The following is an 18,941-nucleotide window of genomic DNA, read 5'->3' as shown; positions in this document are numbered from 1 at the left end:
CCTTTGATAATCTCCGGCTTGCTGGTAATAACCAAGTCAATCAGTGTTTTTGTCTCACTTGTAACTCTTGTTGGCTGGCTCCTATCGTTCATTACGCTATAGCTGAATTGCTGGAGTATATCTTGTAATCTTCTACCGGCGTATGATGTAACACCCTTGTAGCTACGAAAATAGTCCGAGTTAAAATCACCGACAAGCACCACATTCCTGTGCCTAAGCCACATTTTCTCCAGACAATCACAAAATCGTTCGTAGAACTGGAAGTCAGAAGGAGGTCGATAACAATTTCCTAATATCAACGCAGACGAATTATGCATAATTTTGATCCAGATTAATTCAACATCAGGGGGCTCTAGGGATTTGAGCCTTGAATAACAAATATGGCTCGCAATGTAAATCAAGCAGCCACCTCCATCCTGTCCCGTATTTCTGTCCCTTCTAACAATCTTATAGTTATCCACATGTAGTTGCTTGTTCGATATTCTCGCGTCTAAAAATGTTTCGGTAATTGCTAAAATGTCGAAACGACACACTTTAAGTAATAGCTTGATTTCATCCATCTTATTCCTCAAGCTTCGAACATTCAATTGTGCTATACTGAAATTATTTGAGCCACGGTTGATTTCACTCGCAAAGTTGAGCAAATAATCTTCACCTTCCGTAGATATGCCTCGCCATCCAGGATTTAGCTCTACATCACCAGAAAGTAAAAGTATCTGTGTAGTAGCCACAGAGTTTGCATAGTACAAAACTCTGCATGAACTCCAGGAACCCTTGCGTTTACAAAAACCGCCAGAAGTCGCGGGCTTGAAGTTGTTGTCGCCGGCAGGAGTCCGAAGACAAATAACGCCCTCAATTGCAGTACCTAGTGTTTCTGGTACAATCAAGGTAGTGTACTGATGAAGAGGATACTTAGCTGCATTATGGATGACATTTAGATGTGTTAAAACCAAACACTCGCCATCATTCTTACGATCTCAACTTTAAGTTGAAAATCGTAACTGAAGCTGAAGCTGTTAACAACAATCGAGAGATAGCGAGGGAATACGGAATTTCCGAATCAATGGTTTGGAAGTGACGCAATAGTAGGACATCTTGTATCACCTTGTCAAGCGCGCTTCCATGGGCCGTTACCGACCAAAAGATCCCGAACTTCATCAACCGTAGGCCGACTGGTTCAGTGATCAAAGGAGCCAAGGTAAGCAAATGCCTTCTTGTCTAATACATTAAAGTTCACACGGCAACCTGGACAATCAGACATAGTTTGATGCTACTCTGGTTTGCAGATTTAATGAATGTAACTGAAGTTACAATTCATAGACCAAACGTTTTTCTGACGAGGTGTAAATAAGCGTCAGGAAGCAAACCGCCATCGTCACGATCTAAACTTCCTCCCATTCAAAACGATGTTTTCAATGCACTTATAGCTCTCAAAAAAGGATCCGGACAGGCTCGTATTATCTGCTGACAAGGGTAATTGTGTTGTGGTAATGGACAAACAGCAATGTCACGACAAAGCTTTGACTCTGCTTAATGACAAGAGTACGTATGCTGTCTTAAACTCTGATCCTACCAGTAAAAAAAATGTTGCTTGATTTGCAAAAAGCTGGTAAAATTAGTGACTCTACGTACAAAATATTATACAGTAGTGACGGCTTATGTCCACGTTTTTATGGCTTACCTAAAATTCATAAACCGGGAATTCCTTTGAGACCAATTGTCTCTTTTGTTAATTCTCCGACTTATGCAATTTCTGGTTTTCTTGCGAGAATTTTGTCGCCTGTTGTTGGGAATACTGATTACACTGTCAAAAATTCCTGCGAATTTGGGGATTTCATAAAAGATAAAACTCTTAACGCTTGTGAAGAATTAGTATCTTTCGACGTTGTTTCGCTCTTCACTAAAATCCAAATGGGCAAATGGCTATATAAAAACTTTTCTCCGTAACTGCCAAAAACCAGTTACAAATAGTAACGCTCTTGATGAAGACCAGAAGAATCAGCGACTGGTTTTGCTGTTATTCCTTACATACAGGGTGTTACGAATCAACTTATTCTACAACAGATGAACTCTTTCTTCCAAGACAGGATTACTTCCATATTTCAGAGATCTAACTCATAGCCAATTGGCAGAGATTTTTCTGCATTTAAGAGTCGACAAGCTTCGCGCAGGGTGCATAGCACAAGTGGCAAGTGACCAGTTAAAAATTGAAGTATCGACATGCCCGCATGACACTCCCGCCATCTGCAAGCGATTTTAAACTTCTGTCTCCAAAGATCAGTTCTGGCCAGGATATACTTTTTGGCGATGTGATTTTGAATGTGACATTTCCACATCAGCGTGTTCTTGAGCTTTTGTAAAGCCGGAAGTGATCCTTCTCTACTGGAGCAGATAACTTCAGACACGTATTTCTCCAGAAGTTCGTCAGGTATACTCTTTCCCCTCTTTTAGTCGTATTTTTAAGCTCTGTACGATTTTTTTTAAATGTGAAGTGCTTCGGACCTATTTTGAGGATGCGCAACGCTTCTCCTTTTGCGAATCCTATCTTAACGCCACTTAAAAAGTGTTTACGTGCCGGCACGACTCCTGCTAGGCGTTGAGTAAGTATAAACGAATCTCTCCGCAGTTATCCGTATATTGACAAAAACAGAGGCGTGGTTGACAAGGATCCCTTCAGATGCTACATCAAATTCATTCTTGAAATATGGAAGGTATTCTTAATAACTAAACCTTACAAAAGGCTTGAAAACACAAAAATTAAACCAGATTTTAGTGGTTTGTTTAATACTTAAACTACTGTCTTAACTTTACTGAATTCGTTTTACTCAAAAGCCTTACTTAGGTCAACATTGTTTCGTGTCTAATATAATTTTTGCGTGAAAAACAAAAAATTGTTGAGTACATAATCATTACTGCCTCCTGAGAATATTAGAAAAGAAAGCAGCAAAAATTGGAATAAATCTCCCCTAACCTGGGATAGCTCTTTTTTTTTAATGTCGATGAAATACTGGATAGAGTATTTTCTCTACTTATTTCTATTTAATTTATCCATCTAAAAGTCTTTTAACTCTGTTCCCTTCGAGTACTTGTCATTATTTACTCTATCGGGGTCTTTTTTCCTGCAAGAAAAAAATTGAAATAACCCAATTTATTATTACCTCAATTAATATTTTGGATATAAAGCAAACACAATTACACCAAGCACGATATATAAAATAATTGGCTATTACTTGTGTCTCGTTGATAGAGAGGCATCTGTGAGATTCTATATTTTACACCAGAGAGCGGAGATAGTAACTCTTGAAAAATATATATGTTTACATATATATATATAAATATATAACTAACTGCAGACAGTACTGTTTCGGCCTTCTGGGCCTCATCAGTGCAGTGCTGATGCTAGGATGGAGGTAAGGCTATATAGCCACCCCAAGTGATCTCACACGTGTGATATCATCTAAGCCATGCCAGAGTGCTCAAACTAGATAAACTAGTGAGCATGCATAATGCTAGCAGCAATGACTCATCCTAGTAGAGTGCTCAATTTGGACATGAAAGCAAAGCTTTGTATGCCAAAGGGCTATATCTAACTGCAGACAGTACTGTTTCGGCCTTCTGGGCCTCATCAGTGCAGTGCTGATGCTAGGATGGAGGTAAGGCTATATAGCCACCCCAAGTGATCTCACACGTGTGGTATCATCTAAGCCATGCCAGAGTGCTCAAACTAGATAAACTAGTGAGCATGCATATATATATATAACCATCCTCACATATAATTTAACTTTAATTTATGAAATACCTGTTCTCACCGAGTCTTGCCGCTGGTTGTCAAACTCGAGTCTCACATCATCTCCAATCAGCGTAAACGAAGCCCACCCAGAGATTTTGTTCAAGGGGTTTTTTCTCATCCACTTCATGGCCTGATGAAGGGATTCACTGGCACTTCCACCTTCAATGAGGTGTTCGTAGAACCGACTCATCAGCTGCTCTGTTGCTGAGTCTGGAATGGCCCACAGTGCAACCAACACCGAGCGAGCACCGGATCCTAAGAACGCACGGGCAATTCCTATAACTCCCTCGGCTCTTATCTCTCCACTTCCACTGTGACAGCAGCTAAGTACCACCAGTTTAGCTCTGACTTTCACTCGTGAGACATCAGCCATCGTCAACATGTAAGCTTCCTTCGGTGGGAGAGCGGTTTGACTGTTGGGACAGGGATTGGGGGAGAGTGCAATTTCCCCTCTTTCCGCGTTACCATGGGCAGCAAAATGTATCAAGCTCACTGAACTTATCCGCTCCAGTACCGCCTGCTTCGTTGCTTTCTCTTCAACTAGAGGCGGAACACCCACCAGTTGTCCGACCATCTCCGCTTCCTTTCTTGCAGCTGGCAATGATTGCAGCCAATTAACCTTGGGATTGCCTATTACCAAGGCACCAGTGTTGCTGTGATAGTCCTCTGGACTATCTTGAATGTTCTTGAGTGTTGTCAACGAAGGAATGATACGGATCTTATGAGTCTCTGACAAGTATTCGGCTCCCTCCTTTTCACTCAGGGCAGCAAAGGGAACTTTGTACAACCTGCGGTCAGGAACAATAATTACTTCAGGCTCATCAAGCAAATCATAAACGGGGGCAATGAACATTTTGTAACACAAGTATAGACTTGAAATCACTCTCTCGTCCTCGTCCTCGTCCTCGTCCAAAAGTCGCAACCTTGCTGAGCTCTTTTGCGCGGGGGAGAGAGGTTGCAATTTAATCGTATTTAAAGACCGATCTTCACAATCTTTAGTGGGCAAAATACCAAGACTCCGGAAATTATAATCCAAAAATTGACTCACAGACAAATCTTTGGGTAACCCAGCCTGAACTAGATTCTCTTCTGGTGATACTCTTCTATAGTGAAGGACTCCACTTGTTTTCAAGATCCACAAATGCAGACGATTGTGAAAATAAGAAATGTACAGACAAGTACAGTTTCTTTTCTTTCTTAAAATGTTCTCAATGCCAAACCAAGATTGTCGATTAGCAGAGATGTGCGTTTCAACCGAGTACTTCTCTGCCATTAAGTCTGATAGGCCTCTAGCTCGACCCAACTCCTCAACATAAAGAGCATCCCGAGCATTTCCGGTGTCACAAAGCAAAGTACAAAGCAGCTTGTAGGGGAATATTCCTGTGTCCTCCAGAAATGATGTTTTGAACTGATCATTGGCGCCCAAGAAATATCTCAGCTCCTCATACTTTTCAATGCACAGGTGAAGACACGACAGGGAGTCTTTGATTTTACCTTGATATAAATACAAAACGGCGTAGCCTCGGAGGATTTCAAACTCTTTTCTTCCATCTCCAATATCTCTGGATATGAATAAAGCTTTCTCCAAGGATACTTCCGAAGCTTCAAAATCACCAACAAGTCTAGACAAAATTCCAAGGTTTCCGTAGTCAGTTGCCTCCCCTTCTCTGTCGCCAATTTCAGTTCTGATGACAAGCGCTTTTTGGAGATACTCTTCAGCCTTGTCGTATTGGCCAAGCGACGTAAACACAGTACCTAGGTTTCCATAACATGATGCTTCCCCTCCTCTGTCGCCAATTTCAGTTCTGATGACAAGCGCTTTTTGGAGATACTCTTCAGCCTTGTCGTATTGGCCAAGCGACGTAAACACAGTACCTAGGTTTCCATAACATGATGCTTCCCCTCCTCTGTCGCCAATTTCAGTTCTGATGACAAGCGCTTTTTGGAGATACTCTTCAGCCTTGTCGTATTGGCCAAGCGACGTAAACACAGTACCTAGGTTTCCATAACATGATGCTTCCCCTCGTCTGTCGCCAATTTTGGTTGTTATGGCAAGGGCCCTCTCAAAATATTCCTTTGCTTTTAGGCTTTCGCCAAGTTTATAAAGCATAATTCCAGACCCTCTGTATAAGTCAAACAGTTTCCTTCCGTATCTTTCCGCACTTATGTAGTCAGAGATATGACGATAAGCGCTGAAAAGAATGGTATAGATGTCGCTGTAAAATTGTAGCAGTGCTGAATCAAATTGGTCTTTGCTGTTTTGATCGGTGCCATTAAGCAAAATCAAACATTCGCTGCATATCTCAATGGCTTTCTGAATGCGATCTGAGTTGAGCAAGAACAGGGCAACAAATAAGGCGAGGCTCATGAAAGGTGTCATGGCTTCTGCTGTTAGGTTTCCATTGCAATCCTCAACTGTTATCAGGGAAACATTATTTTTAGTAACACAATACTAAATGGTCGATAATCTTGATTAATAATGAGTCACTTCAAACAGGAACACACATGTTAAGTTACAAAAACGGGCTGGGTCGATTACACCCGGAAACTATTTGTAACAAGCTGAAAGTGTTAGAATTCACAATATCCACTTAAAAACAAAAAAGTGAAGAAGTCGGTTGGTCAACTTTTTATTTTCCTCAAGTTGAGATTTTTGCAGAACATTACATGACTTTAAAGTCATTGGACAAAGATAAAAAAAACTGACAGACTTTATCTTAACTTTTGCAATGAGAACTTTCCACATGCATAGTTTCTATAAACAACGGGGTAAGTTTTTGAAGAAACTTTGGTGGGGTATAAAAAACTATTTGGCTTTACCAACTGAGTTGACAATGTAAATTGGCCATGATAATGAATTTCAGCCGTCGTTTACTTCCGTTTGAAAAATGTCATTAACCAAGTTCACTGTGCATTTGTCATGGAAGAAGCAAGTCCCATACATGAAATTTCAATTCCAATATTGGAACTGACAGTCAGTGTTATCTGCGTAAGGCTCTCCAGAATTATTGGAGAAGAATTGGAAATGACAGCAGACCAAGTTTACTACTGAACTGACTCAGCTTCCGTGTTGAAGTACATCAACTTTGTTAACTCGCAGGTAAGCGAACCGTAGAAACTAGACTTAACTCACTGGGTCACTGTCGTAAATAATAGCGGAGCTCGCAGAGCGTAGCCCCAAAATTATGCAAAATAGTAGTAGCCCATCAAGCCGAAAAAATTTGGATGTACGACCGTACGACCGTACAAGGTGCTTCTTTTAACATGCGTGGTCAGCTGTACCGCGGGTACGCCAACGCCACGGCTTTGTCCAGTAGTTCAGTGGTCAGTGCACTGGGCTGCGAGTTGGGCGACCCGGATTCTAGTCCTGGCCGGGGCAAGGCGTTGTGCCCTTGAGACGTGCGGGAAAAAAAAAATACGAGCTCCGCTTTTAGGCTTGGCTAAATCTATATATTATACTTTGACCTAAGTTTTTTGGTTCCTTCATCTCGTCACGTGATGTAAAAGAAACATTTTGCCCTTAGGTTGAATTATATTCCTACCGATTTCTGTCTTTCATCTTTTTGTGAGTGAACGTTAAAAGCCAAAAATCTATTATATACATCTTCGATGTTGGAGCAGTCTGAAGATTAGTGAAAAGTCTTACAAACTTCAAAGAGAACTTAAAGATTATCCGCAAATGGGCTTAAAGGAATGACAATGGAATTAATTGAAGTTTTAAAACAGTTACAATTGGAATATAATAAATCAATGTTAAGAAAGCTCATACAGGTTATAAACAAATAGATACCAAATGATAATCGCATAAAAAAAAATAAATTACTAAGAGTTTTGGTTTTAATATTCAGTTTTTTCTACCTTTGTTCACATTTCACTCAGGTGATAGACAGTTGTGCCTGACTTAAACTACATTCATATTTGAAAATCAAAAAGTTTCATTGTCACTAAGAATTTGTCACAGGATTTGTGATCGAACTAGAACTTCTGGTCTTTCTAATCGTATGAGGAAACTAAAAAAATTTCTCTTCCCAGTGTCTCAACTTTCTTAAGGCAGATAATTAGGAAACCGGAAACAGAAAGAAATGGGAAAAGAGAGTCCCTTCTTAATTGATAATGAAGCTCATTGATTCAATTAATGAAGAAGATTGAAGAATAAGAGGCTTGGTTATATCATGTATTGTGAGGTAAGGACTGACTCGCCGATTTATTTTTGAGGCATTATTCGCTTTGATTAAAAACAAACAAAAAAGACCAGAATAAAATACAAATTCAGCTAATGAAAAATCGATGGAAATCAAAAGAAATCAGAAAGGAATCAGAAAGGAATAGTCTACAATATAAGTTCTAGTTTCCCCATTCTTAGTTTATTGATTTTGTTAAACCGGCTGTCAAAACGTATGTGCAATGCAGACCATTAGGATCACTCTATTTTATTTCTTATTCATGAATAATACAAGAATGATTAATGAGAAAATTGCTCTAGTTTTCTCGAGAACTATTCGACAGTTTAAATAATGTACCGTCCAAAATGTTTGTACTGGAAATTCCCTCGCTCGATTTTATTGAAACACGGTTCGTTTGGTTCATTACCGAGATGATCACAGTTGTAAGTTATTGACATTCGGGAATATGGCAACATTTGCAAAGATTGTTCATTTTAAAAGCAATGAGTGCATTTATCAGACGAATGTCCCTGAAAACAAATATAGTAAATATAATTGTCCACATGATGCCCTACCGTCGATTGCATTTACCTTTCCAAGGTGATGTCACTAAACTTCTGGATAAAAAGAAAAGCCTGCAAGATTTGGCCGAATTACCCTTAATCTACCCCCTTACAGTTGTGTTGGTGTTAATGCCTTTTTAGTCACCGGAAATTCATTGTAAAGGACAATAAAATTTCTATTAGTTCAGCCAATTCCTTGAGCGCGCAGATCGTCAAGTGATGTTCATTATGTTATTTCATAATTTTTCTTCCTGTGACAACTCTTTCTCCATAATATTCAGTTATTAGCATGTCGTCAATATGAGCGTTCACTTATCTCACGGACGGGCGGAGATTGTATGCTTGGCTTGTGAGGGTCATAACTTTTTAGGGACTGGCCAAGGGGGGAACTGGTAAGTCTACTGTGGTAAGGGAAGTCATCAACAATTTTCGAGCGGCTGGAAAAAGGTTTCTGTGGTATGTTCCAGTGGTATAGCATGCACGATCCTGGTGCCGCTTCTATCGTGCATTCCTATTATGGATCAGGAATTGCAGACCTATCACGGGGACAGCTGTCTGCTTGGTTGATTGGGACGCTCGATTAATGCGAGGTGTCACTGTGGGGATGGGAATAACAGCGATGGCAAAGTAAGCTTAAAACGGCAGAAATCGCCAGAAACTAATATGGACACACAAGATGTGTGTACTTTTATTGATTTTACGTGTTAAATGTTGATTTCTCGAAATATTTCTCGTGATAAATCGACCATAATTCGCTCCCCATTCTATTCTTAATAACGTGTTCAACGCTCATAACTTAACACATAAGTCACACAATCCGTGACGCTATCATGAATTAATCGTTTGCTTTTTCTCGAGACGTGAACTTGGACCACCTCTGCTGACACTGATCAGTAAAGGACATTCTGCATTATGAATATATCTTTATATGGGATTGATTTTAGTTTTTGATCACGTGATTGTTGAAACCATCAGTTTCTCAAATTAAACAATGCCTAACAATATCTTAACTACTGAGGTTGAAATATATTGTATAAAACCTTAACGGTTTGAAGAAAGAACTTTAACGGTGGAAATATAAAGCATCCGTTCAACGGTAAGATACGCTTATACTATGAATGCAATAACAGTGAATTTAAGAAAGTTTCACTCCTCTGAGAAAATTAAACCATGTTTCTTAGTGAGCGCGCAGCCTCACAATTTATCTTCCTGTGCGAGACTCTGGGGCTTAAACGGAAAAAAAAAGAAACAGATTACGGCTTTAGAAAAATATGTACCGCAGAACCCGCCGTTAGTATCCAAAGGTTTAAGTGAAGGGAATTTCGACAATGAAACGCTTGTGTACAAGTAGAAATATGGCATTTCGAATCTAGTGCGATCTCTGAATCGTTCGTTCAACCCTCCTAAACAGATTCAAGTTGATAGCTGATGTAGAGTCATAGCCACTGGAAAACCACCTGATCAAGCACCAGAGATTTCCTTCAGCGAGGGACAGTCCACAACATAAATAAAGGTCTGATTTTAGTTTTATGATCATCAATTTCTCAAATTGAACGATACTCAATAACATTAGTTAATGAGGATAAATTAAACGGTATAAAGCTACAGAGATTTGAGAAGACCGCTGGATAACGAATTTATTTCACTGTGGTGGCGATTCAATGGCGCCATCAACCGCTTAAATGAAGGGCTAACGCTCGAAACGAGACATAACTACATATTGCAAAAACCAAAGCTCGAAAAAGCAGCTACTGGGCTTTGCCATGAGAGCCTTACCTCGCTCTCTACAGTTACTAAATGACTAAGGCTGATAAAAACCGAGTGAATAGGAAAGATTTTCAATCGCACTTACCAAGATGTTGACAATGTGGCTGATGCTTTCAAAATGAAACAACAAAAATAATGAATTACACTCCGCACTTTTCTCAACCTTCCGAACTTTCGCTGTCACGGCGTTTCAGGTATCTAGATCACGTGTGTTTTCGGTTATTCCCCTCCCGCTCTAGGCTACTCGAAATAAAATTGCATATTTTTTGTGCGTTCGCATGCCCGTCTATCGCTTCCCATTAACGTTGAAAATGGTCAGTGGTCATATGATAAAATGCTTATTGACCGAATTTAGTGGGGCCAGTGGAGAAAATATCTGGCTCTGGGTGATGAAGCTTGAGCATCGCTGCGCTCTGTCCATAGGTCATGACCCCGAGCCAAATAATTTTCCTTCCGGCCATACCACTCAGTTAATAAGACAGTATTTCGGTTTTGTACGTCCAACTTTTATCACACACGATGTAATTGAACGTGGAACAGATCGATCCTAAGTTTCTTTTTTAACGCTAAGCTATCTTTGCGTGATAATGGACTCATTGCCTTCATGAACTTTTCATTTTCTAGCGGGTGTGATTTGCATGATCGAAGCTAAAAATACTAAAAAACTTAGTGACTGTATTTTGGTTTGGCACGTCACACTTTTCTAATTAATGATGGATTTGAGCATCCAAAAATGACACATCTTACTTTGTTTATTCGAAACTGAACGCCAGGCTTCAGTGTTCGTCCCTTTTAGTTCGTTAGGATTTGCATCACGAGATCGATAAGATTGAGCGTAAAACTAAAGCTTCTGTCTTTAAACAGTAAGCTATCTGTGCGTAAAAACTGACCCATTGTACACGTGAACTTTTCATTTTCTTGAGGGTGTGATTTGCATGATCGAAGACAAAAATAGCAACTGAGATAATTGATAAAAAAAAAAAAAAAAAGAAAACGGACGGAGTGGATCGGTAATTTGCTTGAACATAATCACATCACTGGTCATACCTTTGAAGGTGTTAATCCAATGACTGAAATATGGCAACAAGTAAATGAGGAGGTAGCTTGACTTTCAGTAATAATCAATAATTATACTTAATTGTCCTTCATATTTCTTTTGAGAAGGGAAGAGAGGTGGGGGAAATGGACTGGACTACAGTTACGTTGTAGGATCCGCGCATCTGGAAGGGACTTTCCTGAAAACTCCCAATGGCAATAGTGCTTTTCAACCTTTTTGTTTCCTCTTTTCCTCAGACAATCGCAAGAAACTTGCAACTAGAGGGCACCAACACCCAGCGATCATTTGAATGATAAAAATTATATATGGCTTAGGTTCTTGCATGTCTTTAAAAAATAACAAACAATTGCCAGCTTGACAAGCTTGCTTCCCGTTTAATTTAGTATTGATGTCAACATTACCTGATTTCTCGAAATGCGGAGAAATTTCGTTTTCAGGGTGATGGCTTTTACGGCTAACGGTTAAAAGTTTGGCCATTTTACGCGTAACGGTTAACATCATTCCATGAGTTGTTACCAGAAATGTTTAACAACTCGTTCCATAAATTTTTACCAGAAAAGTGTTTAACTGCTAATTTTTTGGCCGTTTTACGCCTCACGGTTAATCTTATTAATTATTATTATTATTATTAACACTGTTACTGCCAATTTGTGATTAGGAAAAATGAAAACTGTGATTAAAAGTATTTAACAAAATTATCGAGAATAGGAACTGATCAATTATCAAATACGATCGAGAAAAAGATCAAAATGGTATGTTTTTTTTCCCTGAAGTGATTCATTATGTACGAGACGTGAACTAGTGATTCTCATATCACGAAGTGTTAGTACAAATTATAAATATATCTCTAACCTTGCAGAAGATAGCGAGAGTTAAACTCCCCAGTTTTCATGCGACTTTCGAAAATTCAAAACGGAATTCGAATACTAATGGCGAATTAATGATAGGGGGATCTGGAGGGCGAATCAACATTTACCCCGAAGATTTAAGTGTTCCATCTCAAACGAATGAATTTCGGTTTCGTACGTCACACTTTATAACCACTGCTGGATTGAACATATGTATAAAATAACTTATTTCATTCTTTTTTCACACGAAATGTCAAGCTTCTGTGTCCATCCATTTCGAAAATTAAAATTTCATTACCAGATCGATACCAATAGAACCAAAGCTTCTTTCTTTAAACGGTAAGCTTGCTGTGAGCGATAATCAACTTTTCATGCACTGATATGGAAAACCGATCAGCAGTTTACTCCGCAGTAAATCTATTTCGGTTTTGCACGTCACAATTTTACTACTTCAAATCGACCATATTTGGTTCCCCATACAATTCTATAGGACGTGTTCATTACTTGTGAGTGACTGCCGAGTCACACAACGCGTGACACTTTCATGAATTAATCGTTTGCTTTTTCTCTAGACGTGAGCTTGGGCCGCCTCTGCTGACATCAGTAAAGGACATTCTGCATTATAAATATGTCTTGATATAGGATTGATTTTAGTTTTTGATCACGTGATTGTGGAAACCATCAGTTTCTCGAACTAAACGATACTGAACAATGCTAGTTATAATGAGGTTGAAATATATTGTATAAAACCTTAACGGTTTTAAGAAAGCCATTTAACGGTAGAGATATGAAGCATCCGATCAACGGAAAAGTACGCCTATACTATGTATGCAGTAACATTGAATTTAAGAAATTCTTAGTTTCTATCAAGAGATTAAAACATTTCTATTCGTGAGAGCGCAGCGTCATGACTTATCTTCTTACTCGAGACTCTGGCGCTTAGACAGAGAAAAAAAACGGATTACGGCGTTTAGAAAAATATGTACTGTAGAATTCGCCGCTAGACAAAAAAAAAACAAACAAAATAAAGATTTGTGCTCGTATGCCCGTCTATCGCGTCCTATTTAGGTCGAAATTTTCAACAGTTAGTGGTCATATGATAAAATGTTTATTGACTGAGTTTTGTTGGGCCGGACGGGCAAATATTAGGCTCTCGGTCACGAAGCAAGGACCTCGCTACGCTCCTACCTCTCAATCAATAAGTACACAGTATTTGGGTTTGTATGTCACACTTTTATCCCTACTGATTTAATTGAACATGAAAATTGAGAAGTGTTATTCTATTTTTCATGGAGAACGACAAGCTTAAGTGTTGATTCTTTTAAAGCTTTCATTTACATCACAAGATTGATCACAGTACAACCTAAGTTTCTTTCTTTAAACGGTAACCTATCTTCGCGTGAAAATCGACTTATTGTCTTCGTGAACTTTTAATTTTCTAGCGCGTGTGATTTGCATGATCGAAGCTAGAATTGCTAAAAAAACTGAGTGACTGTATTTCGGTTGAGCTCGTCACACTTTTCTGACTAATGACGGATTTCAGCGTCCAAAAATGAAACATCTTCCTCTTTTTATAACATGTTCAACTCTCGTAACTTAGCACCGAGTCACACAACGCGTGACGCTTTCATGAATTAATCGTTTGCGTTTCCTCGAGATGTGAGTTTGGGCTGCCACCGCTGACATCGGTGAAAGACATTCTGCATTATAACTATGCTTAATATAGGATTGAATTTAGTTTTTGATCACGTGATTGTGGAAACCATCAGTTTCTCAAACTAAACAATGCCGAACAATCTTAGTTATAATGAGGTTGAAATATATTGTATGAAACCATAACGGTTTGAAGAAAGCGATTTTACGGTGAGGATATGAAGCATCCGTTCAACGCAAAAGTATGCTTATACTCTGTATGCAATAACAGTGAATTTAAGAAAGTTTTAGTTTCTCTGAGAAAATTAGAACATCTCTCTTCATGAGTGCGCAGCGTCATGACTTATCTTCTTATGCGAGACTGGCGCTTAAACAGACAGAAAAAAGAAAGGGATTACGGCGTTTAGAAACATATGTACCGTAGAACCCGCCGCTAGTGTCTAAAAACTTAAGCGAATAGTATCTCGACCATGAAACATTTGTGTACAAGCAGAAAACGGAGATTCAATTGGAGTCTACCGCAATCTTGGAATCGATCGTTAAACCCTCCTAAAAAGTGTCAAGTGGAGATCGTAGCCACCGGAAAACCAAGTAATGAAGCACTACGGATTTCCTATATCAACGTGGGACAATCCAGTTTTATGATCATCAATTTCTCAAATTGTACAATACTCAATAACCTTATTTTAGTTAATGAGGATAAATTATACGGTATAAAGCCACAGAGATTTGAAAAAGTTGCCGTAAAACCAATTTATTTCGCCGTGGTGACGATTCAATCGCGCCATCAACCGCTTTAACGAAGGACTAACACTCGAAACGTGACGTATCGCAAACATAAAGATCAAAAAAGTGGGTACTGGGCTTTGCCATAAGTGCCTTACCTCTCTACAGTTACTAAATAACTAAAGCTGATAAAAACCGAGTGACTAGGAAAGATTTTCAATCGCACTTACCAAGATGTTGACAGTGTGGCTGATGCTTTCAAAATGAAACAACAAAAATAACGAATTACTTTTCCCAACATTCCTAACTTCCGCTGTCACAGTGTTTTAGGTATCCAGATCACGTGTGTTTAGCTTATTCCCTCCCCCCCCCCCCCCCCCCCCCTCTGGGCTTATCGAAATAAAGGGAAAAGTTTTGAATTGCATACTTCTTGTGTGCCCGTATACCCGTCTATCGCGTTCCATTTAGGTTGAAATTTTCAACAGTTAGTGGTCATATGATAAAATGCTTATTGACAGAATTTGGTGGGGCCAGTGGGGAAAATATTAAGCTCAGGGTCATGAAGAAAGGACCTCGCTGCGCCCCTACCACTCCATCAATAAGTACACAGTATTTTGGTTTCGCACGTCACACTTTTATCGCTCATGATGTAATTGAATATGAAAAATGAAAAGTATTATTCTTTTTCAACAGGAAATGTCAGGTTTCAGTGTTTACCCCTTTGAAAGGTTTGATTTTCATCACAAGATCGACCACAGTACAACCTAAGTCTAATTTTTTTTAACGCTAAGCTATCTTTGCGTGATAATGGACTCATTGTCTTCGTGAACTTTTCATTTTCTAGCAGGTGTGATTTGTATGATCAAAGCCAAAACTACTAAAAAAGCCAAGTGACTGTAATTCGGTTTTGCACGTCACACTTTTGTAACTAGTGATGGTTATAAAATAATTGAGATAGTTCGCACGCTCTCATAGGTCAACTGGTTAGTATAGATGAGAGTATGTAAACACAGCTTGTTGGGACGTCACACTTTTAATATTTACCGGCGCAATTTGAAAACATTTCAAACTCACAGTTTTCCCAATACTCGCACAGTAATTTCAAGTATAAGTGATAAATATCGGAATTGGAGAAAAATGTGCTAAGTTTTGATCTGGGGTTTGGCTTCCGTTCCCCCTCCTCAGTGAGGAACAAGAAGGAAGAAAAAGAGGAACTAGCGCTTTGCCTGCCTTGATGACCATGAACTGTGCGGCCTCGTCGAGGGGGTTCAAGTGAAGACGACAAATATGCAACAAAATGCACAGTAAACATCGAAATGTAAGGAAACAAGGAAACATTTTGGAAAAAAACATTTTGAAAAATCGTTCTACGCGCCCTACTTTCAAAGAAACCATAAAAACTATATATCACTGAAAAACTTATAAGGCATGGAACAAAAGTTTTTTTTTTCCCCAGCAAAATCAGTTTCAGTGTTTTCTCTAAATAAAGAGTAAATGAAATGAAAGTTTGGAAATTTGACCGGATCTTGTTGACAGTAATCTCAAATCAAAACTCACAATTTCAAGGCAGTAACAAAACAGTTTTTTGTTACTGCCTTTGCTACATTACAAAAATGAAGAAGCCGTTTGTTCGTTACGGCTGAACGAAGACAAAAATCATGCTACTTAGGTTTCTAAGGCAGGGTAATTGCCCTTTTGGTGTGCCCTGAGCAGACGCCGGTCCCTCGTAAAAATGCCGAGTAATCAAGTCGATTTTGAAATTAACGCAGGGGTCACATAATCGAAAGAACTCGGTGACGCTGATTGCAAAATGAGAATTTATTTACAGTGACGTGGCTTGATTAAATTTCCTGAACTTAAGAGTCATCAGATGTATTGACAACTGACATATTTAAACGTTAAGTCAAGTACATGCGTATTCAAAGTGGGGAAACTTTGCATCGAAAGCGAAGGTAGTTGATTAATTTATCTTACTTGACCAATACTGTTCCAATGCTGGACTCACGCTTAAAGACCAGCAGTTATGTGTTATAAGTAGGTCCAAAATTAACGACCAATTGCCTAAATTTAGATAGATTTTGCCTTTTGGATATTTCTCAGATATCACTGGCTAATTTTCAGCTGGTTAAGATGTCACTTTTTTACCTATGTATTTTCTACCTTTCTTTCACTTCATTCGCTTGCAGTTTATCACTTCCCTTTATCGGAATAGTAGTTGAGATCTCCGTGCTTATCTGATTAAGTTAACAAATTCTTCCAGCTTTTGCATGATTTAATTTTGATCTCTTCAGATTCACCGTAAAAGGAAATATCTCATTCAGAAAACAACTGGTTTCCTTGGTTTCCCATCCTGTTATCACTGAAAACTTTCCACTTGAATATTCTCTTCGCATATCTTTTTTTTCCTCTAATTGCTGCTTCCTGTTCTCTGTTATCGCACTTAGCTTGTTTTGAAGCCAAAAAAAAAGTAAAAATACAAAATATACCACCGACAGATATTGGCTACGTAAGTAATTAGAAAAAAGGCTATAAAACGGACAATTACAAAAATGCACGGTCATTCAAGGCTACTGTTCCTCGGTGAAGGCGAGGCCGATCCTTGACGAAGAAAATGGCTGTTGTACAGTTGTGTATTTTAGCGCTGTTTGTGGCTACCACAAAAAGTAGCAGTATGTATAACATGTATTCCAACATGATCATACTCGATGACAAAGGAAATTACAATGTTTCCTACAACTACTATGAGTTCGCAGACAGACTGGAGTTTATGGTGCAAGTAAGAACCACAGGTTGGGTTGGTTTCGGTGTTGCTGGAGTAGCACCAAATAATATCAGTAACTATGATGTGGCAATAGGGGGTGTGAAAGATGACGGAACAAGCTATCTGCAGGTAGTTCGGAAAAACAAAATGTAAACTATCTAAAATCAAAAGAAAAACAACGCGGGCTCGACCCATGTTACGATTTTTGTCTGATTTCTTTCATTTAAGTTAAGACGCAAAATTCTGATCGCGAAAATATGTAAAATAAAAGTGAAGAATTTAACTTACAAAGTATAGTGGAGATAGGTAAACTCAAAGGTAAACTCTAAATTTGTAATTTTCCCTGAGAAAACGTTTTTTTTTCGGCTTACGTATAATCAGCTCTTGGGTACCTCCCATCATCGTGGTGTATTCAATAAAACTTGATTTAAAGTTGTCTCTGTAAATAGTTTCATGTAGAAGCTGAAAAACGAATAGCAAACTTAGTAGCGTTATAATTTTAAACGAATCAGTTTAATTGTTAAAATTCACTCAGCAGCAAGGCTTTATCTCATTTACGTGTAATCTTTTCCTCCGGCGTAGCTGGTCATGTCCACGCTGTGTAGTCCTTCGCTCCAAAGCTGAAATCAAGGTATTTTACATCATATCTAGATTTCGATGAGGAAAATTTTGTTTTGCTGACATAGTATGGTATCATCATTCTCAGGTAAATACTTTGGATAATGGAACGAGAATTCGATACTAGATTCTAAATCCCACACCTTTGTCTCAATTTTGTGATTAAGGTGATTTCTCAGTTTTGCACTGCGCATCTCATACTGCGTGTAAAAATTACCTAGTCAGAAGAATGAGTACCCGTGCATTCTGAGAACACGGTATTGTTATCAATCCATGGACCGGGTAAGGAGGAACGATACTCTTTAGCTCTTGAACGAGCAGAGTGACCTTAATTCTTTTGCATGATTTTGGTGTACAATTTGTCCCCTTTAAAATTGGGAAATTTAAAAAAACTCTTCGAAGGGAAAAAAAAGATAAGGTTAAAAGCCTACCCGTTACTCCAGGATGCAAATTTACGACCTTGAAAGGAAAGACTCGTGGAACGTTCTGAGTTGATGTCATTTCAATTTGCGTGGTTTTCCCACAAATTATATATCCACTTGTTCCCTATGCTCGACACTTCTGCCCATCAAGTTTTTCCAAGAGTTGCTCGAAAAGCCCTCCCAGCCCCAGCACTGTGAACCGATGAATTGATGCGCTTGATTAGTGCCAGTACAGGCATAAATGGGGTAAGTTTGGCCCACTTAATCTCCTAGAAAAGCACGGTAACCGATCTTTTTTTATTGTATTTTCGAAACAGAAATTGACGAGGAACACTAAATGAAAGTTTAAAAGAAAATTGTTCGATAATCTTTCTTTCTAAGAAATCAGCTCAAAAGATGAGTAACACGAGTTGAGGTGAACCAACCAGAGAAATCTACGGAATAAACCTTCATGCGATCACGCCCTTCATTTTTATTTTCAGTGCCGAGAGCCTAATTTGGAAAGATTTTTCTGCACCAAAGCGTCGACAAGCTTCGCGCAATGTGCATATTAAAAGAGGCAAGTGACCAGTT

The 18,941-nt window shown here is 38.9% G+C and overlaps 1 protein-coding gene and 1 long non-coding RNA gene across 4 annotated transcripts in view; one reads left to right on the top strand and one right to left on the bottom strand.

Moving 5' to 3' along the window:
• LOC149036596 (uncharacterized) overlaps positions 1-18,941 on the top strand; it is a 105,738-nt gene that overhangs the window by 74,266 nt on the left and 12,531 nt on the right. The gene's annotated exons all lie outside the window — the stretch shown is intronic.
• On the bottom strand, positions 2,766-14,854 carry LOC149036597 (tetratricopeptide repeat protein 28-like). Of its 3 annotated transcripts, XM_089189333.1 has the most exons (4): positions 14,798-14,854; positions 3,800-6,205; positions 3,231-3,299; positions 2,766-3,119 (listed from the first exon to the last, which is right to left on the bottom strand). In XM_089189333.1, the coding sequence occupies exons 2-4, from the start codon at positions 6,168-6,170 to the stop codon at positions 3,097-3,099; spliced, it is 2,463 nt and encodes an 820-aa protein (XP_089045459.1). In that variant the 5' UTR covers positions 6,171-6,205; positions 14,798-14,854; the 3' UTR covers positions 2,766-3,096. The 3 variants fall into 3 exon arrangements, with proteins under 3 accessions (XP_089045459.1, XP_089045461.1, XP_089045460.1); XM_089189335.1 differs by lacking the exons at positions 3,231-3,299; positions 14,798-14,854 and having other exon boundaries at positions 3,810-11,345; XM_089189334.1 differs by lacking the exons at positions 3,231-3,299; positions 14,798-14,854 and having other exon boundaries at positions 3,800-11,341.

This window comes from Pocillopora damicornis, chromosome 12, assembly GCF_964200805.1.
Source record: "Pocillopora damicornis chromosome 12, jaPocDami1.2, whole genome shotgun sequence".
Classification (NCBI taxonomy): domain Eukaryota; kingdom Metazoa; phylum Cnidaria; class Anthozoa; order Scleractinia; family Pocilloporidae; genus Pocillopora; species Pocillopora damicornis.
Note: the sequence above shows the minus strand (reverse complement) of the source record. Positions and strands in the feature narration are given on the sequence as shown.